At 41.6% G+C, this 27184-nt stretch overlaps 1 protein-coding gene across 4 annotated transcripts in view; it reads left to right on the top strand.

The window, feature by feature from the left end:
• Positions 1–27184, top strand: part of LOC133498127 (SH2 domain-containing adapter protein F-like) — a 122523-nt gene that overhangs the window by 84376 nt on the left and 10963 nt on the right. For 2 of the 4 annotated variants that reach the window (XR_009794199.1, XM_061814593.1), the window contains exons 3-6: positions 1112–1330; positions 2939–3037; positions 19842–20016; positions 20342–20461. Coding sequence is in view for 3 of the 4 variants with exons in the window: in XM_061814593.1 (XP_061670577.1) it covers positions 1112–1330; positions 2939–3037; positions 19842–20016; positions 20342–20461 (613 nt within the window). In the remaining variant the exon portion in view is untranslated. Of the gene's footprint in view, positions 1–1111; positions 1331–2938; positions 3038–12225; positions 12342–12442; positions 12583–19841; positions 20017–20341; positions 20462–27184 lie in introns of those variants that run through there. The other 2 variants (XM_061814595.1, XM_061814594.1) reach the window with 2 other exon arrangements.

The following is a 27184-nucleotide window of genomic DNA, read 5'->3' as shown; positions in this document are numbered from 1 at the left end:
AATATGACTTGTCCTCCCATTCACTGTGAAATTTACATTTTCATTCTTTTGTCTGACATGTTTTTTGAGGAATGAAATCATCTCGTCACATCGTGGCTACTACCTTGTCTTCGTGAACACTATGGTTTGATCACAACAATTTCTTTAGTAGCGTAGTGGTTCACTTAGCGGACATTCGTCCAGCTGGTGTGGGATCATACATAATGTGGGAACTTGGATGGACACCACTTTGCCATGACCCTAAACAGGATAAGTGCTGTTGAAATTAGATGAACTGACAAGAACTTGTAGCACAAACTGCTTAAAACAGCATTTTAACCATAACGATGCATACTATTTTTCCAAAAATATTAGCGATCTTTCTAATAGGTGTCATGAATACGCTTTAATAATCAAGGCAAATACAGTAAACGCCTCCCTTTTTAAATTCAGGAACAGAAAAGGCAATTTAGTATAATTATCTTCATTCACAGACACTATCGTTCACACACGGACATTCTAGAGTTCACTAGTGAAAAAGATTACCAACAAAAACAGCAGCACTTGCTAAAGCATGTATATGGTCTCTTAGATAAATCCATGTGGATACTTTCAAGACGTTGGAAATTATGCGGTTTCAGATGATTTTACGAATTATGATCTTTAATGATGGGTTAATGAAGACTGTGTGCTCTCCATGGTGTTTGTGTTTGTTTGTTCCTGAAAGCGTCATAACTTTTTCCACCCCAACTGCTTCTATGCTTGCTGTTCCTATACATTTTTTTTCCAGTTATTTCTTTTTGTTCAGCCCCATCTTCATTTAACATTAACTTTAATATGTAACATTGTTGAGAAGTATTCTAAAATGTATTTGTACAAATAAGGCCTCCACATATTAGATACAAAAAATACGGTCTTTGGAATTGAAAGACCACTGTGACAGGCTGATATACGGCATGTTCTTTTTACACCTCATACACAATATTCAAGTGTTCTACTACATGTTGGCATATGCGAGTGGCTCTAAATGTGAACCTGTAAAGAAGTCCAAAAATATGTGGTAAATACAGACCAAAGTTTTATATCAGAACAAGAACAATAATAGGCATTCTTTTCTTTTCCTGGTATTTAGAAATCCGATCCAGCGGTCGGGGGACCAAGGACGGCAGCACCAAACAACTTCCCCTGTACGACACCCCGTACGAGCCCACTGAGAACGGCGGAGACTCAGACCCTGAACGCTCTCGCTGCCCCAGAGAGAGTCGACTACCTCAGGACGACGAGCGACCACCCGAAGAATATGACCAGCCCTGGGAGTGGAAGAAAGAGAGGATTTCCAAAGCCTTTGCAGGTATATGTCAGATGAGATTTATGTTTGAGGTTGTTGGCAAAGTGGCGCCAAACGACACCATGTACTTCATATGATACTGCAAAATGTCTATAAAACAAGGCAGAATGTAGTCAGGTGGCATTCTTAAATGCACAAATCTTTCTTGATTGAATAATACTTCCTAAAAGCTGTCTTTACCACCGAGCCCTTACTTTCCTATTTTGGACACCCAGTTGAGTGGTAAACAGAGAATCACCACTTATCAGGAACATAAGGGGATGAACTCTAACATGGATTTTTAAGAGAGGGTTTTTTTTTTTTTGTGGGGGTGTATCATTGTGAAATTCTTTCAAATAGCATACACATTTTTCTCAGGAAGAACACGAGGCGACTGGTTAGCACATGTGACTCACAGTTCTAAGGATCTGGTTATAAATCCGGTCTCACCTCGGTGGAGTTTGAATATTCTCCCCATACGTGCGTGGATTTTCTCCGGGTACCCCTGTTTGCTCTCACATTCACAAAACATGAATTGAAGACTAAATTACCCATACGTATGAATGTGAGTGTGAATTGTTGTTAGCTTGTATGTGCCCTGCAATTGGCTGACAACCAGTCCAGGCTGTACCCTGCCTACTGCCTGCAGTTAGCTGAAGCTCACTAGCAACTCTAGTGAGGATAAGCAATGTAAATGAATGCATTGAACCTCATTTTTGGCATTCTCACACAGTATTACCTTACATGCATGGCTGTGGATCAGTAGATAGACCAGGTCATCCAGGGTCATTGGTTCGAATCCCGGTTCCGACTGTCCACATGTCGAAGCGTCTTTGGCCAAGACACTGAACCCAATTTTCACATATTTTTTTAATTCAAGAATAAACTTTTTCTGTACTTATCACCGAGGCTATCAAAGTTAACATTTATTAATTCGCGAAACTTGAGTAAGCTCATATGTAAACTTTGCATGAGAGGACAGTAAAGGAGGAAAAGATGTTTGGAAATCCTGCTTCCATGTCATATTGAATATACTTTATTGTTTCCCAGAAGAGATACCACATAGCGTGGCTGTGGGCCTTGATTGACATCATGTAGTCGGTCTTCGGACAGCAAAGTATCTGTCTTGATTCACTAACCTCAACTGAGGAACCAATCGACAAAAGTCTTTATCAATTAATCGATCAATCGATTTGTACAGCCATCGAAATTAAACTGGACTGTACCACTTGGTGGAAAGGAAGCCAATAATTGTGGTTCTTTTCATAAGACTGAATCCACCCTTGAAGACTTTATTTCTCGTCATTTTCTCTTCTGCTTCACTAACACTAGCATCTGTTCTTCCTATTTTAACTCACTCCCAATCTCTTTTTTTAAGCACCTGCCATCCCGTTTATTCACAGGTGTTCCTTCTTCTGCTGTTGTCCCTATAAACAGAGGGTTTGGTGTACATACTGAATTTGTTTATGTAGGCAGGTGCATGTAAGGCCAGAATGGCTAAGGCAGCCATAACACAAAACAGGGCTGTTCTAGATAAATATGCATCAACAACATTAAATCATATTTAATCATCCCTACATATATATGTGTATATATATATATATATATGTTCTTTTCTGTATCCTTGAACAGCTCTGCTTTGTTATGACTGCATTAGCTACGAGGGCTCTTTAAATGGCACTGGATCAGTTCCCCACAGAAGAAAGGACTGCACTTCTAAATCCCCCACAGGTACCACCACTGTGCGACTGGGCCTCTTTGTCTTTGTCTTTTTTTTTGTGTGTGTGTTTTTTTTAATATGATGTTTTAACCATAAATCATGCGCTCGATTTGGGATTCATGCAGGGGTGTCGAGGGGGAGAAATGCCCTCAGGTTTGAGTCTTTTGATTAATAGGATGAGAAAAGGTCGGCCTCTTGAAGTGAAAATCAGCTGGCTTTGAAGGTGTGGGCCACTGGAATGACATTAGCAGGGGGAGCGGAAGGCAACAAGTGTGGAAAATATTGCCATATTTCTTTAGAATCACATCATATTCTATTCATTTGACCTATGTGAAGGCAAAGCTTGTTGACGGAATTGGATTGTTCATCCACGTAGGAATGTGTTCTTGAGTTTTAATCCCTGCATCCTCTTGATGATTTCATTGCTCATGAATAATAGTCATTTTTTTAAGGACTAGCCTGTAGAAAATAATGGGTGGAAATTTTGCGCCTGTAGATGTTCAAATAAATTACATCTCTGTGTTTTCATGGGCTTGATTTATTTCATTTTTTATTTATATTTTAGTTTAAGGTTTTAATAAAAAAAATCATATGAAAAATCACTCTTCACACCCCATGCTGCAGAATAATTGCTTAGAATAATCTTTAAGAAAAGATATTTGACAATGAGGGCTTTGATTAATTTGATTCTGTGTTTACCTGGATTTAAAGACATAACTATAGTACACCCTAATTTGCCACCATTATTGTTATTGTTTTTTTTCTGTTGAATTAATTTAGTGCAGTGTGGTTTTTGAAGTTCTATGCGGTAACGTTTTGAAGGTAAAACCTAACGATCTTAATAGCATATCATCATACACTCATTTCCATCTTTTTTCCTCTGGATCCCATGGACATCATGTCTGAGCATCTGTTTACGATTATCATTTCTGTCAACTTGCTTTTCCTCATCACCCTTTCCCCTATCATTTCTGTCAACTTGCTTTTCCTCATCACCCTTTCCCCCCACCCTCCCACTTTTTAAAATTTATTTAATTCTTTTTACTGCCGTTGATGATGTTTCCTTTGTGCTTGCAACTGTCATGAATTTCATTTTGAGACTTTACGAGAAACAAACAAAAAAAGAAGCTCAGGGTGAGAGTGTTTGATACATGCTTGCAGATAATGATATTCTCTCTCTCTCTCTCTCTCTCTCTCTCTCTCTCTCTCTCTCTCACTCTCTCTCTCTCTCTCTCTCTCTCTCTGGCACTGTAAGAGGGATGAAAACGTCCTTTGGTCCTTTTGAACTTTGATTTGAAATGTCTCAAAAAGTAACCATTGGCGTAGCGATTGCAATGTGCAAAATTTCTGTTAGTACTGGCCGTGGGTGTTTAGATGTGGAATGGGTGGACAAGTTGTTTTTGCGCTGGAGGGTTTTATTTATATTTTTCATATATTTAACAGTATTAGCAGGAATTTATTACAATTCACCTCAAGTGGAACTTGAATTTAAATAAGTACTGTTATGTACAAATCTGCCAAAAAGTAAAATGAAAGAAATATTACATGATATTAAAACAGTTCCTTTGTGTCTTAATAAGAGAAATAACCTAGAAATCGGCACAGATGTGTCATAAGACCTGCCTGTGTTGACATAAGTAAATACGCCACATTGTGTTTGCACCCATGCGCAGTTACATTTTTTGTACATATGCGTTTAATGTCATTGAATGCGTGACATCCATAGTAGAAGATTAATTTGTTTTTGTAATGTGAATGACTTCATAAAAAAATTGGATTTAACAAAAAATACGAATTGGCCATCATTTTCCTGTAGTGTGAATGTAGCCATGAATCTTACATGGATGTTTTCAAATTGTGTGAGGAAAAGAGAACACCAGAGAAAACCATATCATAGTGCTTTTCTATCGACTGCCAATGGAGAATTGCTGTAGCTTGAAAGTGGCTCTGGATCTTTGCCCAGCATACCTTCTGTGTCATGAGGCCAGTATCATCTAAGGAATTTTGTAATTTGCAGTAGTTTAGTAGTATATTTAGGTTTTTTTTTTCAGACCGATATCCATACCAGTAGTCACTCAACGATACCACTTGATTCTGAATACACGAAAGAAATCTAAACACAGTAGGGCTCTGAGATAGACAGACTCAGGTCAAATAGTGGCGCAAACCAAACGTGTTGAAGCAGCATTTGGCTATAATGCTGCAGGCAAATGGAATAAGTTGCCAACAGAAGTGACGTCAGCCCCCAAGTGTGAATGTTTTTAAATCCAGGTTAAAACCTTTTTTTTTTTTCATGCTTATTTCCATTTTTAAATTTTGTATTTTTAAATATTTCTTGCACTGTAGACTATTTTAATTGTACTTTTATTTATTTTGTCTTGTTCCTGTTTTAAATGTTTTATTTTTGTTTTTAAATTATTTTAATCATGTGAGCCCCATTGAGTTACCTTGTGTATAAAACATGCTGTATAAATACATTTGCTTTGCTTTAGTACTTTTGATACATCCGTCCATAAATTATCTGAGCCGCTTATCCCAGTCACTCACATTTGAAAAATGTACAGGTGTGGTCAGTCACGCCCCGCAGATGTAAAGTTACGGGTGTGGTCCATCAGTCATCCCCGCAGATATAAAGTTGCAGGTGTGTGTTCTTTTTGTAATTATAAGTGTACCCCTTTAAGAGCGGAGGGGGGCAGTGTCAGGTAAACTCGGAAATAAAAGTAGGCTGAGCAGCAGCTTGTTAGAGACCATTTGCTTCCGTGTTAAAAAAAAAAAAAAAAAAGACGTCAGGCTGTGGTTCACTGCCTTGGATTGGTTTTCATGTGCACTGAGAGTGTGCGCAGTGGTGCAGCTTAGAGGGAACATTGAAAGACTACACAAAATAAGCAACGTCTTCCAATATTTATGTATTTCTACTCGTAACAATTTTTATGCGCGTGATTTTTCGTGCTCGACTCTGCAGATTTGTGAGTGCGATGGCGCACGGGCGCATACACGCCTGTCAAATCACAGTGACTGTTATCCTTATAAGGGTTCCTGGTGTGCCGGAGCCAATTCCGGTTATCTTTAGGCAGTAGGTGGGGTACACCCTGAACTGTTTGCCAACCAATCGCTGGGCACGTAGAAACAAACAACCAGTCACACTATAAATCACACTTAAGGGCAATCTTAATGACAGATGATTGTGACCAAAGGCCTACTTTCTGACGCACATAGTGATTTGCAAGTGTGTCAAATGCCCACAGCAGAGCACCAATTACTGGGGAGAAGGACTCACTCGGTCACATTTTTGTTGTTGCAAGTATCAGTGGCTGATATCAGCAGCTTCCACAGGTATCAGTTCTTGCATATCCCTAACATAATTTACTTTCACAGTGTGGGAAAATTCATCACTGCTCGCAACAAAAGATTTACTTGGTTGTTTCATTTCCATCTTGATAGGTGGGCAGTCACTCCAGAGCCCCAATTAATTTGCCATAATATGTTCCCTTTAAAAATGTATTCACCATCTTATGTATGCTTCAATAAGAGATGCAGTCATCTGAGTTATGTTCCCTCTCCCTCATTATGTCGCTGTCAAGCAGCACTCACAGACGTTTGTTTACTGACACTTCAACTCATATTTAAAGTCCTCGTTACATGTCTCTATTTTATTGTGCCAGTGGCAGGCAGGCCATTAAAGGTGCTATTTTAAAAAGCAAAGCTGCATCTTAAAAGAACTTTGATCCATCTTCATGTTTCCAAATCCACGCTATAAAAACTGATGTGAATTGAGTCCAAGCTTCATCATTTCTGGCTTCTTCCTCTGTCAGGTATTGAAACATGCTTAGAGCTGAACATCAAGGAGCTTTTCTCCAAACCAAGGCCAGCAATTGTATAATTTCTCTTTTTGGGATGTGTAGTTGAAAAAGATCTGATGTCTTCAAGCCATCTTACGAGCCACCCTCAAAAGATACATCCTGATTTAGTGGCCATGTGGGATATGCTTCTTTTAAACCATCTGTCGCTATGGATTCCCTCAGAAATTCCTTATCAATGTTCTGGAATGCTTTTGTCAGAGATAGCGATTAAGTCAGGACCATAACGGAAGGCTGGCACACGGCATCAATATCGCAAAGGATATTGAATAAGAATGATATTGTGACATATCACTCCTTTCAGATACTGTACCAAACACCCATAAATGGATGATTGATATTCCTGTGCAGCATATCGTCAATTGATACAATACTATGTATTGATACCCCAGTGTGTGGAGAAAATATAGTTGTTTCAATAACGGGAAAAGCCAAAAGGAAAAGAAGAAGAAGATATCATTATTTGTTATGATACTGCATTTATACACCAGCAGATACAGCATATGTATGTGCATATGTAAAGTAGCATTCTTTGTTACACTAAGCCAACATAAGGGCAAAAGATTGATATTTCGATGTAATTTGTTTTTTGGGGCATCAGTACAGAGAGATGTGGTTCATATGAGTATCTATCATATTGTTTGTTATTGCATGGTTTCAATCCACTAGTATAGCGACAAACGCTTACCAGCACACGAGCAGACAGAAAATCAACATCACTATGCATTGAAGCATTTTGTAAAACACCGTAGCGATTGACTCGTACATGGACAAAATATCTGAATTTATCATATTGTTTAGTAGAATACTGTATCGATTCATGAGAGCATGAACAAAATTTTAGAAATTGTACGAATGAACCAATAAATGGACAAAAGGCCAATATTGGGTATTACTGTACCTGCATATGGACAAACCATGTATCACATTGTTTGGTATAGCAATGGTAGTGCGTGTCGAAAACAAGGCCCTGCAGCCTAATCCAGCCGGCCACTTCATTTTATGTCGTCTGTGAAAGCAAATCATGTGCACCACCTCCCATAGTTCTTGCTAAAATGTGCATCAAAATGTCAAAGTCATGTGTAATAAATAATGTTAAGATATTGTCAGCATTTTTATGTACCAAAACCTTTTTTATAGTTCTTGAATAATTGTTGAACAAACTATTATCCTTGTCTTCAGATTTTTTAAAAACTATCCATCCATCAATTTGTTGTGTGTGTGTGTGACTGTGTATGTGTGTGTGAGCGTATATACAAGTACAAATAATATGATGAGTCACAATCGTAACGACCCTCTGACGGAAACGCTAACTAGGATATGACAGAAGTTAGTTTGCTTCCGAAGGTCTCTAGTAACGAAAAATTCAGGTTATGAAACGCCCCCTCGGAAAAATATTGTCTCTTGTTACAAAGGAGAGTTCAGATACAAAAAGAAAAAATGGGCGCTGGATTCCCAGCCCCCAAGTTCCACTAGATGTAAAATTACTGTCTCTTGGTTTGTGTGGCGCAATATTACTGTTCTCCCATTGGCTATCGCCGTAGCATCTTCCTAGCATGCCATTGGCCAGGAGGGATGTCAGTCTTTACCCATGAAACACATCCTGTATCTTGGTTTGTGTGGCACGATAGAGCTGCTCTCCAATTGGGTATCACCGTAGCATCTTTCTAGCATCCGATTGGCCAGGAGGATGTCAGTCTTTATCCATGATGCTTTTCTTTTCTCTTGGACACAAGACTGTCAACGAATCACGCATTGGAAAAGTACAACTTTTTTTTTTTTTTTACGTTTTGTTTATTTTTTGCAAGTCATCTTTCTCTACCACGGGCCTCAAGAAACTTTTGTGAAATTAAGTTGTGTCTGTGCGTAAACTCGTACGTATGTTTTCTCTTGGCTGCCTACTCCTCCGTCCCCCATGATGCCTTTTGCCTGTCACTCACCTTTCTCTTCACATAGTCGCCCAACGCCAAAAGTAAATGAGCATAATTTTCATTACAATGCTTATTTTTGGTGCGGTGTGGGGGCTTGGAACGGATTTGGCTATTTACATGTAAAATGCGCTTCTACTTACAAAAAATTCCCATGACAAAACGACTTCTGGAATGGATTAATTTTATAAGTAGAGGTACCTCTGTATCGCTATCTAATGTAGTGTTTTTTTTTTTTTTTAGTACAGTTTAGCGTACCAGTAAATGGATAGAATATTAATACTGCCATGTAATGTTGCCAAGGATAATATTGCATTGAACCACCAGCATATGGAAAAAAAGTATTGTTTTGTGTCATATCGTCTGTTACAATACCACATTTCGACTCCAGCATGAAATAATGTGCTTTCTGCTGAAATCCAAAGATGTGAATCCATATCTGCCCCAACACCGTATATATAGACACATTTTATCAGCAGTTGTCCATCCATCCATTTTCCGAGCCACTTATCCCCACAAGGGTCACGGGAGGGCAATCTAAAGAATTCTGAAAGATGTATTAATTGAAAATTATGCTCACCGATACAAGTAGTGCTCAAAGTCCGATAGCTCTTCTACTACCGAACCACTAACAGTCTTCTGTTATATTTTTGTAGTTAGTGAAGGATGTTATGGCTGCAGTGATATCCGTGACTAATGTACTCACCTCCAATTGAATTTTAATAGGCTGTTATAGCAACCATCAAAAACCTTCACAATTTATACAGCCACATTAAATGGGAAAATGAAAGTGTCGCTCCCAAAAAATATGAAGAGAATGCTATCGTAAAACGGTCGCGCACCGCCCGCTGCCCTCCCACTAGGGTCTGATACCACAATGCCAGACTATTTATCCTCGTTAATGATCAGCCAAGGAGAGTGCAATAACACTGTACAACATTTTTTAACGTAAATTCCCAGCCTTGTTGAGAGTGTGTGGACTTACGCTTTTAGTTAATCGCTCATCCTTACCGTGACCTCAATACGAGCAGCGGTGGCAGCAGAAGAGGCTTTTGTTGCCACTGTGTGACTGAAGTGCTGATGGATGAGTCGATAGCCGAGGAGTGACCATGATGTATGATATGCGGAACAAATGAGGAAGCCTGCACGGAGCAGCAGGAAGTGTGCTGGCATTTTCAATCTGTATTTTTATTCTATAGTCTCATACTGTGTTGTGTGCTACATCCAAACTTTCATTTGCTCCACTTTCAAAATTATAGGTACCATTGAGGGGGGAAAAAAAAAAAGTTTCTATTTGCAGTCAATAATTCCAGAGTCCAAAAGCATTGAATTGTCGTGTGATATTGTACTGTATCAATACAGGACGAGCCGAACAAATATTGATGTTCGGTATAGTACTGTATTGATTCATAAAGCAAATTCAAATAGAGTTGGGATGTTGATTTACTATGATTTTCAAATTTTCAAAACGTATATTTGATTGAATACACTACAAAGACATTTCAAGTTCAAACTGATAAATTTTGTTTTTAGGGAATAATAATTAACTTTATGGCTTCTGTATTGTATGATACAGGAGTCCTCAGGTTAATACGGTCTCGACCTAAGACGTTTCGACTTTACACCGCCCGTCTCCCATCCGCCATTTTGTCTGGTTAATGCTTGTCCGTCTTTGTGCGCCTGGAGTATCTTTGCATTTTTCGCCCTCCTTTTTAGACATTATCACCCCAACGAAGATAGCTGTGTCTTTTAGCAATGCTTCTGCTGCCAAAAAAAAAAAAAATCCATTACCATGGAAGTGAAGCTCAAGATCATAAAAACATTGAAGAAAGGAGAGACACCAACACCACCAAGGCTTCAGTCGGTCGACCGCAGTGACAATTTTTAAAGACAAAGCCCTTATTTTAGCGCATGTGAAAGGTTCCGTTTCTATGTCGGATACAATGATCATAAAACAAGGTTTTTTGATACTTGTCGAGTTGGAGCGGATTGAGGACCTGGTTCCTTCGCAATAGCTAAGAACAGCCTCCCCTTCTTCTTCTCCATCCACCTCTCAGGAGTAATGCTAAGTACTGAGTAATGGTGTAATCCAACTTAAGTCGAAATTTGAGTTAAGTCGGTACTGTAGGAAAGGAACTCAGTCGTAGACCGAGGACTCCTTGTATTGCTGTTTTTTAACTCTAAAGTATTGATGTATCAGCATTCCGAAAAACACTTTATCCCTCTTTATGTCATTATTTGATAGGTCATTGTACTGATACTCCAGCATGTAGACGAAGTGTCTATCTATTATATCGTTGGTTTTACCTCCACTGCATCGATAACGTGACGAGAAAATGTCACTATGTACTGGATAGTTGTATTGGCATGAGACTGTGACAATAGAGAGAGGATTATCACCATTTATCACACTGCCACAGGTGTGCACGAGTTGCCTTTATGCATTTTTAATGAATCTTTCCAAAGGCTTAATGGCCCGTAAAGTCCTCAAATAAATCATCGATAGGGTTACAGGCCAGCGGTGGAAGGATCCTGACAAAACGTGGTTGTCGTCTTGCTCGGTGAAGGCTAGCTGATAACCTTCAAGACGGCCCTCCTTTTTTCCCACCGTGTCCCGCCGCCACTCTTATCTTCACTGGCACACATTGGCCGACGCACACAAACGCCGTACCGGTAACGTTTTTACCCGCCTCGCAGGCTCCTGCTGGCCAGACACCACCGAAAGGCTTTCATCACGTCTCCATTCTGCTTTCATACAAATGGCACTCTTTCGCTCAAACACTCTGAAATGGAGCTCAATTGTATAATGTGATGGACGCGAGCATTGAGAAGCCGTGCACGGGGGGTTGGATTCTTCGCGTGTATAATTTGCGGCATAAACACGGTCGTCTTGTTTCTGATTATGCATGAATTTGCAATTAGCCGAGTAAATGAAGTGCAGCCAAATGAAATGACAGCGGTGCAAACAGCCGTGTTAATGGAAAACCCTCAAGAAACTTCATACCTGCCTTTAAAAATGCAGCTCATCAAAGTAGGACAAATCCAAGGTCAACACATGAAATAAGACTTAAGTGTTTTCCACTAAAAAGGGTGGGAGGATTGAGATTTGGGTGTTAAAACTTCACACTGCAGTTCTGGCATTTCCTTTTACACATGCATCTTGCCACCTCTGTTACACCTTTGATACGAGCTCCAAAGTTCAAAAATTGCCAGATTTCCAAATCCGTGTCAATGTCCTTAATCCAAAACACCGATTCAGTAAAAAGGCAGTTTATATCTAGGCAGTGTAATATGGGCTCAGGTTTGATACTGCTAAGTTTGAAGCCCCTTTCATAGACAGTTTGGCAAAATGGCCGCATCAGAGCTGTAACAAAACATCTGGTACCGACGTATCTGCCTTTGTCTCTGACACAGAAAAGGAGGGATGTTGCTGCTTCTTTGCAGGGACACGAAGATCTTCTTACACCCTTCCACCGTCCCACCTCCGTTATGGCTCTTTTACTATTTCCAATGGCAGCATATTGCCACAAGTGTGTGTGCTTTCACACATACACACACACACACACACATTAGCTTCAGTCTTCCCAAAACTAACTTTTTTCATCCTCTTTTCCTTCCTTCTGTATTCCAGCTTCCTGTTGAGTCTCAACAACCATCTCTCTAACCTCAATTTGTTAAAAGTTTCACGCTGTTTTCTTCTCTCTCTCTTATCTTTTCACCCCCCTTTGTTGTCGTCCATCTCCTCCTTCCTGCTTCGGGCGACTCTTGCAGTAGAGATTAAAGTGATCAAGGACCTTCCGTGGCCCCCTCCAGTGGGGCAACTCAACAGTAGCCCTCCCCTGGCGGAGGAGCTGGAATCTCCTCCGCAGACGGCTGAACCCTCGCCCGGACAAGCCACCAGTGAACAACACCATCAGGGTGGGTGTTGGTGTTCCACTTGTCCAATGTCTGTCCCACTTGAGTTCATCCATCCTTTATTTCATCCATTCTTTTGACCATATTTCCATTCATCCACCCTTCTGTTTGTCTGTTTTACTTGTGGTCAGTATTCAGAGTGGCCTGAGATAAATAATTACAGCTTTTAAAAGCCAGATGGCTTTAAAATGACGTTGACGAATGTTTGTTGCAATATTATTTTTATACCTTGTGAAGCCAAAAAAAAATTGTTTTTGGTCACTGTGCCATCATGTTAGGGCATAGTGACAAAGTCATTACTGATCCATAAACCGTCATCAAGAAAGTTGATCTGAGATGTGAGTTGCAATATGATTTTTATACATTTCAATCCTCCCTATTCTTTTTTAATTATGCCAAGTCAGTTGTTTTGATATCTCAATTCTTTTGGTTTGTTTTAATCATGTTTTCAATCCTTAAAAAAAAAAAAAAATTCAATATCCACCCATCCATTTTCTTTGCCGCTTATCCTCATGAGGGTCGCGGCAGTGCTGGAGCCTATCCGATCTGTCAACAGGCAGGAGGTGGGATACACCCTGAACTGGTTGCCAGTCAATCACAGGGCACATGGAGACAAACAGCCGCACTCAAAATCACACCTTGTGGCAATTTAGAGTGTCCAATTAATTTGCATGTTTTTGGAATATGGGAGGAAACCAGAGTGCCCGGAGAAAACCCGCGCAGGCACGGAGAGAACAATGCAAACTCCACATAGGCAGGGCCGGATTGAACCCGGGACCTCAGAACTGAGAGGTCAACGCTTTCCAGCTGATCCACCGTTCCCCTTTTATTCAATATGTCATGCGACAAAGCCCTCATCATCCAGACGGTGAAGTCTAGTTTTGGACTTTTTTAAATTTGTTCATGAAAGTTGATGTTAAACTTCCATAAGCTATCTCATGAGACAATTTGTTGAAAATTAAAAAAAAAAAATTCTCGTTTAACCTGAAAAAGGTTTTGCTCAGCTATTTAAAGGTCACGTTTTGCCGAGTTAAACCACCAACAGCGTAACTCTGTGGACTGGGTAAACAAGGGTCAATTTCATTCCAAAAAAACCACCTTGGTCTTGTCTTGGTCTCGTCCAGAAAAAGCCCCTCTGACAGCTCCTTGTTTTTGACCCAGTTCTGTTACCACTTTGTCCATATTTGGTTCATATTTGGTTTACTCTGATTGGTTGACAAGACCTGCTTGTAAGAGCACATTTGTTATGAGCGCTAGTTCAGGAGCGGAAAGGGAAGGCGAAGAATTTCACTCAAGACGTAAATAAGCTTGAGAAAATCGTATGAACTGATTTCAGGCCTTTTGCCAGGAATACGTGTGCGATTTTAATTCACATTTCCCATTTACTGATGCACGATCGAGCCAATATTGCATTACAAATAGCAGAAAAAGTTGTCTTGACGAAATACGGGACTTTTAATGGATGTGGTATGATAGCTACGAGTGGTATGTTCAGGGATGATTCAAAGGAACTATTGTGGTGTCGGGCGCTTTCTTTTGTCAACGCCACCCTTTTTCCATCTGGATCACACGTGGCAGAAAATCATTCACTCCTGTGCTGAATTTTAAGTGCTGAAGACTCATTAGTTTTAATTGTGCCCAACTGCCTCCTGCCTGCGTGATCGCTCACTCTGACCCCCCATTTCCTCTTGTCAACATACACGCCATGCTTCCAGATGGCTCCCCAAATGGCGGCCTCCCCGCTTGAGTAGCACTGAAAGAATCACACCGATCTTGAGTTGTTTTTAGCCCTTGACATCATAGTAACTGTCACACACCTACAGTTAGAAGTTTGGAGAAGCTAACCTGACCATGTGGGTGTCAACCAGAAATATGTGGTGATCTACTGTATTGTGAATTAAATGAAAATTTTCAACTCCCTATTTCTGCAAATGTTAGCGAGCAATCGAGCTTAAGCCGTATTTTTACTTTCCAGTGGGCGCCAATGATCGTAACTATTATGGCTATTCATGAATGGGTGGCAAAACGAATTGGCATTTCAGTCTGCTAATGAAAACAAACATTGAATTAGAGTTTTGAATCACAGTGAATCAAACAATGACAAATTACTTCATTCTGACGAGCGGCAACCGGTGTCACACCACAATTTTCCACTATATTTATTGCTCTTGACACCCATAAGGAAGTGATCTCAAAAAGAAGTCCTTCCACAGACACAAACAACTGCTGTCATTACACAGAAGTAAAGGACATGTGGCAGAACTAATGCAAGGGAATGGGACCCCACCCCCTGTGAAGATCTGCGTGTAAAAGGACACCTCTGTGCGCTGTAGGCGCAGACTAGATTTATGTCGACCAATCCATGGGAAAGCTTTCTAGTTCCTCCCTCATCAGCCGCCATATGAGTGGGTTTGAGATTGGCATCCAGCTGTAAAGCAATCCTCACCCTGTCTGAGCCAGTGCTGCAGGTTTTAGGTTGCCCTCTGTGACCTTGCCATTTTCTGTGGCACTTGTCCTCATAAAAGTCATGGGTGAGCTGGAGCCTTATATTCTGGGGAGTTAATGTTAATGTTTTTTTTTTTTCCAAACCAAACTCAATTATGAAATGGTTGCTCGTGCCAAGGGATGAAAATTAAAATGTTTACTAAGTGTAATTATGTCAGTTCCTGGGCATTATTCTTCACAGACGAATGAGTGTTAACTACTGTGGCTATTTGAACTCTCCTGCTAACTACAACAGCAGCAACTACTTACTAAGGAATGCAGTGTTGTGTGCATCTATTTTTACGTTAGGAGGAACTGACATTTTTACTCTTATTAACTAAAACGAGAGCGTGAACAGAGACACAATCAACCTTCAGATGAAACGGAGAGTCTGGTTAACTGTGGTTAATGTTCTAGTAGACTGATGTGGCTACCCCGCTGGGTTGTGAGCATCCACGTTTATGTTGTACGAAGCGAGTGGTTTTACTTGGTTGCTAACCAAAACAGCACCTCTGACATATTTCATGGCCACCCAAGTAATTTTCAGTCCACCTGCTGTCCACCCTACTTAAAAATTCCCGTTTCTGCCACTGATCACTACGCAGTGTCCAAATTTAGAGATTTTTTTTTTTGCCCCAAAAATGTTAATGTCATGCATTCCACGATCATCAGTGTCTTATTGTATTTCGAAATACAATTGGAGATCTATTTGACAGGCAGACATATGGTAGCTTGACCTTTTTTTTTTCATTTTAATTTTTTAGAGTGCTTCCCCAAGAAAGCTAACACATAAAATGGGCAAGTTTTGCCTCCATGTATCAGCATCCGACAGACACTTTCATCCGATTGCATCGACAGTAGCTGCAAGAACACACACAACAAGGCGATTTATGTGCGTGTGTGTGTTTCTTCCGATAACTGCACGTCCTCATCCTTCTTAAGATGCCTGTGGGGCTTTTGTTCTCTTCTCGGCCAATCATCTCATCAATCTGTGACAGAATGCGGGAAAAGGATCGCCTTGCTGATGTACAAGACAAAATATATACACTAGACGCTAGTAGATTATTTTGAATGTAATCTAGTCCATGCAGAGGAATTCTCCAGTTTTTCATGTTTAAATTGCATGTAGACAGAAGGAAATGGACGTGGTCGAGAGGGCTGTACATACTGTAACCTGCAGTGTGTGGGCAACTAAAGATGGCAGGACTGCCAGGAATTGTGGAACATGCAGTGTCCTCTTGTCGATGTTGAGTTGTGAGAGTAATAGCTGTGCTTTGAACACATATATTATTATCAATATTACATATTATATTTATTTATCCTCCACTATAGGTAAAATTAGATTTTTTTTTAATTAATCCCCTTAAATCAGCTTCACTCTTCACACCATAAATTTTAGTAAGCATATGTATGGTGAGTGGACCTACAGAAAATGTCTCGAAAATCCATGTCCAAAAAGACTGGAACTGTGACATTTTGGCTTGAAGCAGCCATTTTGGGGTCACTCTGCTACTTTCCAGGGCTTATTCTGCCCGATTATATAGTATAAAAATAATACACTAAACAGATAAACGATGCCACTGTGAAAAGCACGACATTTTGTAATTCTGAGTTAATGTGTTGCTGCAAAGAAAGAACTGACTATTTTGAACTGAAGAAAATATTTAGCACATTTATATTCTGTTTATTGGACTTGTTTTCAATTGCACAATTTGGCATTTGCTATATTACTGATGGACAGATGTACAGTCACCTACTAGCTTTTTCCTTCAGGCAACGACAGTATCACTGCTTTTCCATCGATGTATCGTGGCAACACATCACTGTATCAATATTTTGTTGACCTTATAGCGGAAGCTGTTGTAGAAACGGTGACTAACAGTAGTGCGTGTCCGAATGTGTGAGATTGTCAGGTGGGCATGGTTAGACTATGGCATGAAAAAGGAGAGTAGCAAAGAGGAAGTGAAGGATGAAGTTGAATTGCAAACAAAACATCTGTCGATATGGATAAGAGGAGCGAGATCTTTCATCCGTATTGTCCCCACTGGGCAGTTGCCATGGAAACAAAATCATACTCGTACTCCGGCGGCAGTCATCATGGGAAACCAAATATGTCTTTAATGCAGACTCACCTGAAGAGGCACTGGGATGCTGTCGTCAATTTCCCCACCCCCTACCCCCTCAACCACCACACGCAAAAGAGTCAGCGTTAGTCCTGACTCACGAGTGCTTCTGGAGCCTCTGATTTGCCATCATGCTTCAAGTATTGAGACTGCAGAAATAAAAACAAACAAACAGTCATTTGGATTAATGCAATGAGGTAGTTGTAAATTGCATTGAGGTCAATGAGTTTGTTCATTGAGTGGATGTGAAGGGGAACCCCTGCTGGTGAAACCTAGAATGGCATCACTATGGTCTTAGTGGAGCAGACTCCATCCATTCACTAATAGAACACTAGACACAACTCTCCATTAATGACAGAAGGCCGCTGTCAGCCATGTACATCAGTTGTCTTCATCAAGAGCCACAGCCGTTGATACGTCAAAGCGTTCGGACCGCCCGGCATCTGCGACGGAAGCCGCTTGCGCATGCCGGCCCCACCACCAGCGTGTCAGCGGGGCTCTAAAATAGGTCTTTTCCAAAGCCAAGGGTGCCGCGACATCAATTATAGTGATGGATGACGGCGGGAAAAAGACCAAAAGCCACACACATGGGAAGCACACACAAACAGGAGCTGACTGGCCAAGTTAACGTTATGTAAATATCCAAAAAAACAAGTTTGGTGACCTCTACCAGTCGGCAATGAGCGCACATAACCTTGTAAGGACGTGTAATATTTAACTTTTTTTCGTCGTTGTATGTTTTTGTGCCGACAGATGATACACTGGCACATGTTGGAATGTGAGCGTGCATTTATTTACAGACAACGCATATGTTTGCTTGTCAGGATGGATTGATGTAGCCAGGCTATTCTGCATTCTTTGCTCGGAGAAATTGCCCACAAAGTGACGCTACTGTTGCAACCAATTACAACCAGGATTTCTCACAGTTCCCAGTCTTTATCCATCGATAGTGTCTCACAAATTGAGTACACCCCTCTCATTCTTGGAAATATTTGACTATATATCTTTCCCTGGAACAACACTGAAACGACACTTTCCTATGAGCTTGTATAACTAACTTTACTGTGCCCTCTAATTAACAACACATGGCCAATAAGAGCTAAATCGCTCGCAACAAAAGTCATTAAATTTGCAAGTAAAAATGTCCAAACTGCTGCCGTCTCCGGACAGCTTGCGGAGATCACTCAGAAGGGCCAACCCGAGGAAATCCTCCAGACCGGACAACATTCCTGGTCACGTCCTGAGAGACTGTTGATGAGCTCACAGATGTACTCGCAGATGTCTTCAACACCTCACTAAGCCAAGCAGTCGTCCGGACCTGCCTCAAAGCCGCCACCATCATCCCGGTCCCAAACAGGCCATTTCCCTCCTGCTACAATGACTACCGCCCGGTTGCACTCACTCCCATCATTATGTAGTGCTTCGACCGGCTACTCATGCAACACATAAAATTCAAAACATGCAGTTTGAACGTTATTTACATCAATAGTGCTGCAAAGCATGCTGGGAGCGCCTCCAGGCTCCCAGCAACGCTACAGCATTGTAGCACTCCCAGCATGCTTTGCGGGAATAAGGATCTAAATAGCAATTAAAGTGCAAAGTCTGTCCATTTCTCCAGTCATTGTTTTGTTTTATTATTTGGTAGTTATGCTATTCTGTTTGCTATGGTGTGATCTTTTTAGTTTCGATATGGGACCGTGATTCAAGGGCCGTGTGTGTGTGTGTGTGTGTGTGTGTGTGTGTTGTGTGTGTGTGTGTGTGTGTGTGTGGTGTGTGTGTATATATATATATGTATATATATATATATATATATATATATATATATATATATATAAAGCACCCAAAAGAGACTAGTGGCCCAGTCCGTGGCTCAGACCAACTCACCTCAGGATTTCCCATTGCAAATATTCACCAGGTTTCACATTATGACTGTCTGCCCTGAATTGTTTTCCAAGCAGATGAGGGGTGCGGGAGGAAGAAAACCTTCTTAACACACCCTACACCACAGGATAATAGAATAGCGCAGGATAATCTTTGAGAGAGAACCGACCCTTTTCTGACTTTGACTGGAAGAGTGGAGAATTCTCAAAGTCAACCAGATCGTCAGTATCTGTGTGCCCATCTTGAGCATTTTCTATTGTAAATATTGAACAGGTTTAACATTTTATCGGAGGATCAATCATCGGCTCTAATTTTTCGCCACAACGGGAGGAAGAGTAAATCTTAGACACTCCACAGGATAGTCGCTTATGCAACCCTGTGGGGGGGTACAAGTCACTGCATACTGTAGGTCGTTCCCAAGCCCGGATAAATGCAGAGGGCTGTGTCGGAAAGGACGAATCAGCCGTGGCCCGGATTTAAAACGTCTTCCCCTGGCACCATTTAATATTTCGTACCATACTAAACTGTATAGCCAAGCACAAAATGTAAGTGACGTGTATGTATGGGACTCTTCTGCAACAGCACTAAAGTGTTCAAACATTCATATTTGTTTTAATTGTCTTGCAGTCCAGTTTGACAGCGTGGAGAAGTCTCGAATGTCACCCACCAAAGATGGGAAAACACGTCCACTGCAGCGGCACTCCAGCGGCTGCTTGGTTAACACCAAGATGACCTCAGCGGAGCAGCCCAACTCGTCTGTGGGGGAACGCATCGATCCAAGCATGGCCTTGGAAAGCCAATTGTGAGTCTGATTTCTTGCTTTTGAGTCGTTTAAGCTGGGATTGCCTTCGCTACTATTGAAATGATTCGTAAGAAACTTTGTCTTTTGAAAAAAATTGCAAAAGCCACATTGAACGCATCAATCAGAAAGCTAATAAACAATGTATGGATCTATGAATGTTACAATGATGAATCTACTAGACCAATGAGCAGTGACCATGAGATGAGAGAGTTCCTTGTTTGGCCAGTGGAAAAGCATCAATAGCAAGTAGAGCTGAGTTAGTGCCATGAAGTGGAAAAGGGAAACTTCAAATTGTGGTGGTGTTTTCCTTTGTTGCTTTCATCAGCTGGTACCACGGTGCCATCAGTCGGACGGATGCAGAATCTCTGCTCCGGCTGTGCAAGGAGGCAAGCTACCTGGTGCGGAACAGCGAAACCACCAAGAATGACTACTCCCTCTCACTTAAGTAAGTCATACATTCTCTTTTTCATTGGGCCAACTACAAATTATTACACCAAATTACACTAGAAGTACAAACAAAAAGACTTTGGAAAATTTTCCCTCAAAAGTCATCATTTTTGTCTTTTGTGGCATCACTACAGAATAAACCACTATCGGATTATTGACATCAATCATTTGAATTCAAATCAAAATGAATCAAAGAATAAAAAACTACACACTTTTTTTCTGACAAGAAATGCAATGCCACAAAGCCACATAGCTTGATCTGATATCCACAGTTGTACACTGCACACCGTGTCAGATAATTGCTGATGTCTATCGGCTAGCTAGCAGCTAGCCAGCTGGCATGAATTTGGGTATTTTAGGGCACCAAGACCAAAACAAACCATATCCATAATGCGGTGAGGGATTCTGGATAAAGTAAGCCATTTTAAACTAAAAATAAGTTTTGGCGACAAGTGGTTGTCAAAACTCATCAGGCAAAATGCATCAGTGACTGCGTACTCTGACAACTCAACTGACATAACCAGGTGGCAATAGTTTTCTCTTAATCAAATTTTTTTGTTTTGTTAGACAATGACGGTTTTGTTTCCGAATACTACAACGAGCAAACGTCTGTGGTTCGCTCGTCTTTCATTACTGTCAATGCAAATAGCGAATTCAAATTTAGACACAAGAGTCCGAGCCCTATACACCTGCGTATAGAAAATATACTATGGATTTTAGTCCATAAATTATTCATTCAAGATGACCAACTCTGTAGTGTATTTGTACATACTGTTGGCTTTCTAGTACATTTGTGCATGGAAAGCTCCACAAGGACTACAATAGTGTGCTGACTGCGCTCTGCCATTATGCTAATGATCTTCACCTTTACCACCTCCACCTACCACCGACATCGCCCTCATCCTTCACCTCACCACGCCAGTCTCATAATCTGCTGACAGTTCAGCTACTGGTGCTCTCCATCAGTGAACCGTGACCCTCCACGGATGGTGGGTCTGATTGGCCGAGTTAAGTCTTGACATTTTGCCACGGAGAACTTTCTGTCTGTGGGGCGGAAAAGCGTCACATCACATTTATGTTGCGAGACCATATATTCCGAGACAATATGGGAATGTGGTTTATTTGCTGGAGGTATGGAAATATTTCAGATTTGAAGGCAGACAAATGACATTTGTGAAAGTCTTCCTGATTTCACAGCGACCTTTAGAAGAGAGATGAAGGTTGAAAACAGACGCTGGTTCGCCTTTAGTTTCACCTTGCTGAAGGCAGAGAGGGAAAAAAAATAGTATTCGTTTCCTTCTTTACACTTCTGCAACTACTCAACTGCAACTTATTACTATCCCGATCTCACAAAAAGTATTTCACATGCTAATGATACTTAGAATTAAAACCGCCGGCAGCCTCCAACTGTGAAGTACACACAAACTCCTCCCTGCAAAGACAGAAGGGATTTTATTTTCCCTTGTAGAGGCAGCAGTCTATCACCAAGCTGCACGCACCTCCACCAAGGAATTAAGTAATTGCTGTTTATCATAAACTAGCACATAATCTAACGAAACGTAACGTAATCCGTGCAGACAACAAACGCAATACGGCTTTGCTTTGTTTACCTTGAGCTTTGCAGTTTTTCCATTCTTCTGTGTCCAGACTAGAGATGAATGACGATTCCACAGAGCCATCACTAGCTCATTTCCCCACGATTCCAGCCATCACTTGAAATTAACTCTGGATCCTTGCCCAGTCCAGATGCAATGTCATAGGTGGAAAAACCTGGTGTAGCGATTATGTAAATTCGCCAGTTTCAGAAGAGTGACACAGAAGTGCAGAATGGCTCAGTCACACATTTCCAAAATTGGCAGGTAACAAAATAGTTACTTTGTTTTCATATGGCACTCCTGTGACCTTTGTATAAAAACGTTTAAAAAGTCAATATTCCATAATATGTCCCATTTTTAAAACTTTTATTTGCCAAATTGGTATTTTTTGATGCTGAAAATGGCCATCTTAATTTCCCAAGTGCTCCGAAGAACAGTGCACTCTTAATAAGCACAAATTCAATATTTGGCACGAAAAGATGAATCAATAGGTGCACAACTACTATCATCATGGTATTGAGTTTTTGGGATAGTAGAAAATTGCACTAAAACAATTAGATGAGCACTATGTGAGTGTTTCAGATCATTTATTTTGGAAAAAAGAAATGAGCACGCTTTCTGGATGCTGTAGCTGCCATTAATCCACATCACAAAAGTGTCCAGCTGGACCTCCATAATGACCAAGCAGCCATTAAAGCGGATATGCAGCCAGTGCAGTAACCTAAATTTATTGATGGCCTTGGAGCTGTGGTGGCTGCTGCTAACTGATATTAAAGCTTTTGCATAGGATAACCTGCACGACCCCCATAAAAGACGGCAGCAAGAGTCGAGGCGGAAATTAAAGTCACTGCGGCTCGCAAACGTGTTTGTACAAATTAAGGCCTCACTCATAGTGAACGACTTAACCCTGTTAGATCCCACATGGCAATTATATGAATGTTTTTAAAGCCTGTAGGAGATGTAAAACTATTCGTACATTTTTTTTAATATAGTTTTTCTACCGCTGAATATGACCTATGACAAAACTGGGGGTTCACTGCATTGAGAGGCTGGTAGTCAAAACAAGAGTCACTTACTTTACTGCCCTCTCCTGGCCCCCACACAACATCATATTTCTCAGAGGTGTAATATCCTTTGACCACCCTGCAGATCAGGGAGGAAAACTCACTCTCAATACACCCCTCAACTACAGAATAATCCCTCAGGATAATATTTTGAAGACATCGGACAGTTGGCTCTTTGCTGAATTTGATCAGAAAGGGAGCAACGATTTCCAATGTATGTATCGGTATGTGTACTATGACTTAGTGCAGGTGTGTCAAACTCATTTTTGTCATGGGCCACATTGAAGTTAGGACTTTTCTTGGAGGGCCGCTACAACTACTTAATGAAAGATTACCTCATATACTGTAACTCCATAGAGTATACACATCACATTAATGTATGACCAATTTTGAAAGCAGAGGCCTGCAAAAACATGTTTTTCAACTTGTGCTATCTCAATGGTATTACACCCGAACACAGTCAACAATTTTGATTTGCTTTCGAGGGTCACATAAACTGATGTGGCGGGCCGTATCTGGCCCCCAGGCCACCAGTCTGACCCCTGTGACTTAGTGAATACATCCATCCATGCATCTATCCATCCATTTTCTACCGCTTTTCCGGGTCGAGTCGCAGGGTAAGTAGCTTCAGCAGGGATACCCAGACTTGCCTTTCCCCACCTACTTCTTCCAGCTCTTCCGGAGCGTTCCCAGACTAGGCGAGTGACATCGTCTCTCCAGCGTGTCCTGGACCGTCCCCGGGGTCTCTTTCTTGTGGGACATGCCCGGAACACCTCACCAGGAGGCGTCCTAGAGGCATCCGAATCAGACTTAGTGACTTTGTGAATACAGCAGAATTTTAAACCAGTCGTGTGAAGTCTACAGCAATGTATGGAACCAAAGTCCTTATAATTCATACCTGAATATCTGAGAAAAAGATCTTTGACATTACAATACCTTCACGAGGCTACTTCTGTAATAATTGGTGCTGCAGGGCATCAGGCGACATCATTTCTGGTGGTTGTGACACGAGAGCAGGCCTGCCCTCAAAAGCATTGTTTGGACTGATTGGTGGAGTGTCATGCGCCTCAGAAACACATGCGATGACGAGTTCAGCTCCGCTCAACATGAGGCGAGCTCCCCAGCGGCCACTGAGATTGAACGGAAGGCCCAAGGTGAGGATGGTCTGTGTCTCATGTTGCTGAAAGATAGATGAGGCCAAGTGGTGGCACGTCCGTGAACTGCATTATTGATAAAGAATGACAACGCCTTCCCCAGTCAATTCTCTGACCTCATGGTATGTGTTTTGTCTACCCAGGCCTCACAACCTCCACGCACCTTACTTCTTCTTCTTCTTCTTCTTCTTTTCCTTTCGGCTTGTCCCGTTAGGGGTCGCCACAGCGTGTCATCTTTTGCCATCTTAGCCTATCTCCTGCATCTTCCTCTCTAACCCCAACTGCCCTCATGTCTTCCCTCACCACATCCATAAACCTTCTCTTTGGTCTTCCTCTCGCTCTTTTGCCTGGGAGCGCCATCCTCAGCATCCTTCTACCAATATACTCACTCTCTCGCCTCTGAACATGTCCAAACCATCGAAGTCTGCTCTCTCGAATCTTGTCTCCAAAACATCCAGCTTTGGCCGTCCCTCGAATGAGCTCATTTCTAATCCTATCCAACCTGGTCACTCCGAGCGAGAACCTCAACATCTTCATTTCTGCCACCTCCAGTTCAGCTTCCTGTTGTTTCTTCAGTGCCACCGTCTCTAATCCGTACATCATGGCCGGCCTCACCACTGTTTTGTAAACTTTGCCCTTCATCCTAGCAGACAATCTTCTGTCACATAACACACCAGACACCTTTCGCCAGCTGTTCCAACCTGCTTGGACCCGTTTCTTCACTTCCTGACCACACTCTCCATTGCTCTGTATTGTTGACCCCAAGTATTTGAAGTCATCCACCCTCGCTATCTCTTCTCCCTGTAGCCTCACTCTTCCCCCTCTACTTTTCTCATTCACGCACATATATTCTGTTTTACTTCGGCTAATCTTCATTCCTCTCCTTTCCAGTGCATGTCTCCATCTTTCCAATTGTTCCTCTGCATGCTCCCTGCTTTCACTGCATATGACAATATCATCTGCGAACATCATGGTCCAAGGGGATTCCAGTCTAACCTCATCTGTCAGCCTATCCATTACCACTGCAAACAGGAAGGGGCTCAGAGCTGATCCCTGATGCAGTCCCACCTCCACCTTAAATTCCTCTGTCACACCTAAGGCACACCTCACCATTGTTCTGCTACCATCATACATGTCCTGTACTATTTTAACATACTTCTCTGCCACACCAGACTTACGCATGCAGTACCACAGTTCCTCTCTTGGTACTCTGTCATAGGCTTTCTCTAGATCCACAAAGACACAATGTAGCTCCTTCTGACCTTCTCTGTACTTTTCCACGAGCATCCTCAAGGCAAATAATGCATCTGTGGTACTCTTTCTAGGCATGAAACCATACTGTTGGTCGCAGATACTTACTTCTGTCCTGAGTCTAGCCTCCACTACTCTTTCCCATAACTTCATTGTGTGGCTCATCAACTTTATTCCTCTATAGTTCCCACAGCTCTGAACATCCCCTTTGTTCTTAAAAATGGGAACTAGAACACTTTTCCTCCATTCTTCAGGCATCTTTTCGCCCGCTAGTATTCTGTTGAATAAGTTGGTCAAAAACTCCACAGCCATCTCTCCAAATTGCTTCCATACCTCTACCGGTATGTCATCAGGACCAACTGCCTTTCCATTTTTCATCCTTTGTAGTGCCTTTCTGACTTCCCCCTTAGTAATCATTTCCACTTCCTGGTCCTTCACTCTTGCCTCTTCAACTCTTCCTTCTCTCTCATTTTCTTCATTCATCAACTTCTCAAAGTATTCTTTCCATCTATTTAGCACACTACCGGCACCAGTCAACACATTTCCATCTCTATCCTTAATCACCCTAACCTTCTGCACATCCTTCCCATCTCTATCCCTCTGTCTGGCCAACCTGTAGAGATCCTTTTCTCCTTCTTTCGTGTCCAACCTGGTGTACATGTCTTCATATGCCTCTTGTTTAGCCTTTGCCACCTCTACCTTTGCCCTACGTCGCATCTCGATGTACTCCTTTCGCCTCTCCTCAGTCCTCTCAGTATCCCACTTCTTCTTCGCTAATCTCTTTCCTTGTATGACTCCCTGTATTATGGGGTTCCACCACCAAGTCTCCTTCTCCCCTTTCCTACCAGATGACACACCAAGTACTCTCCTGCCTGTCTCTCTGATCACCTTGGCTGTCGTCGTCCAGTCTTCCGGGAGCTTCGGTTGTCCATCGAGAGCCTGTCTCACCTCTTTCCGGAAGGCCGCACAACATTCTTCCTTTCTCAGCTTCCACCACATGGTTCTCTGCTCTACCTTTGTCTTCTTAATCTTCCTACCCACCACCAGAATCATCCTACATACTACCATCCTATGCTGTCGAGCTACACTCTACCCTACCACTACTTTACAGTCAGTAACCTCCTTCAGATTACATCGTCTGCACAAAATATAATCTACCTGCGTGGTTCTACCTCCGCTCTTGTAGGTCACTATATGTTCCCCCCTCTTCTGGAAATAAGTGTTCACTACAGCCATCTCCATCCTTTTTGCAAAGTCCACCACCATCTGCCCTTCAAAGTTCCTTTCATGGATGCCGTACTTACCCATCACTTCTTCATCGCCCCTGTTTCCTTTACCAATATGTCCATTACAATCTGCACCAATCACAACTCTCTCGCTGTCTGGGATGCTCAGAACTACTTCATCTAGTTCCTTCCAGAATTTCTCTTTCAACTCTAGGTCACATCCTACCTGTGGTGCATAGCCGCTAACCACATTATACATAACACCCTCAATTTCAAATTTTAGTCTCATCACTCGATCTGATACTCTTTTCACCTCCAAGACATTCTTAGCCAGCTCTTCCTTTAAAATAACCCCTACTCCATTTCTCTTCCCATCTACTCCGTGGTAGAATAATTTAAACCCTGCTCCCAAACTTCTAGCCTTACTACCT

The sequence above is a fragment of the Syngnathoides biaculeatus genome, chromosome 3 (genome assembly GCF_019802595.1).
Source record: "Syngnathoides biaculeatus isolate LvHL_M chromosome 3, ASM1980259v1, whole genome shotgun sequence".
NCBI classification, from domain to species: domain Eukaryota; kingdom Metazoa; phylum Chordata; class Actinopteri; order Syngnathiformes; family Syngnathidae; genus Syngnathoides; species Syngnathoides biaculeatus.
The sequence above is the reverse complement of the archived record's forward strand: the minus strand, read 5'-3'. Positions and strand labels throughout refer to the sequence as shown.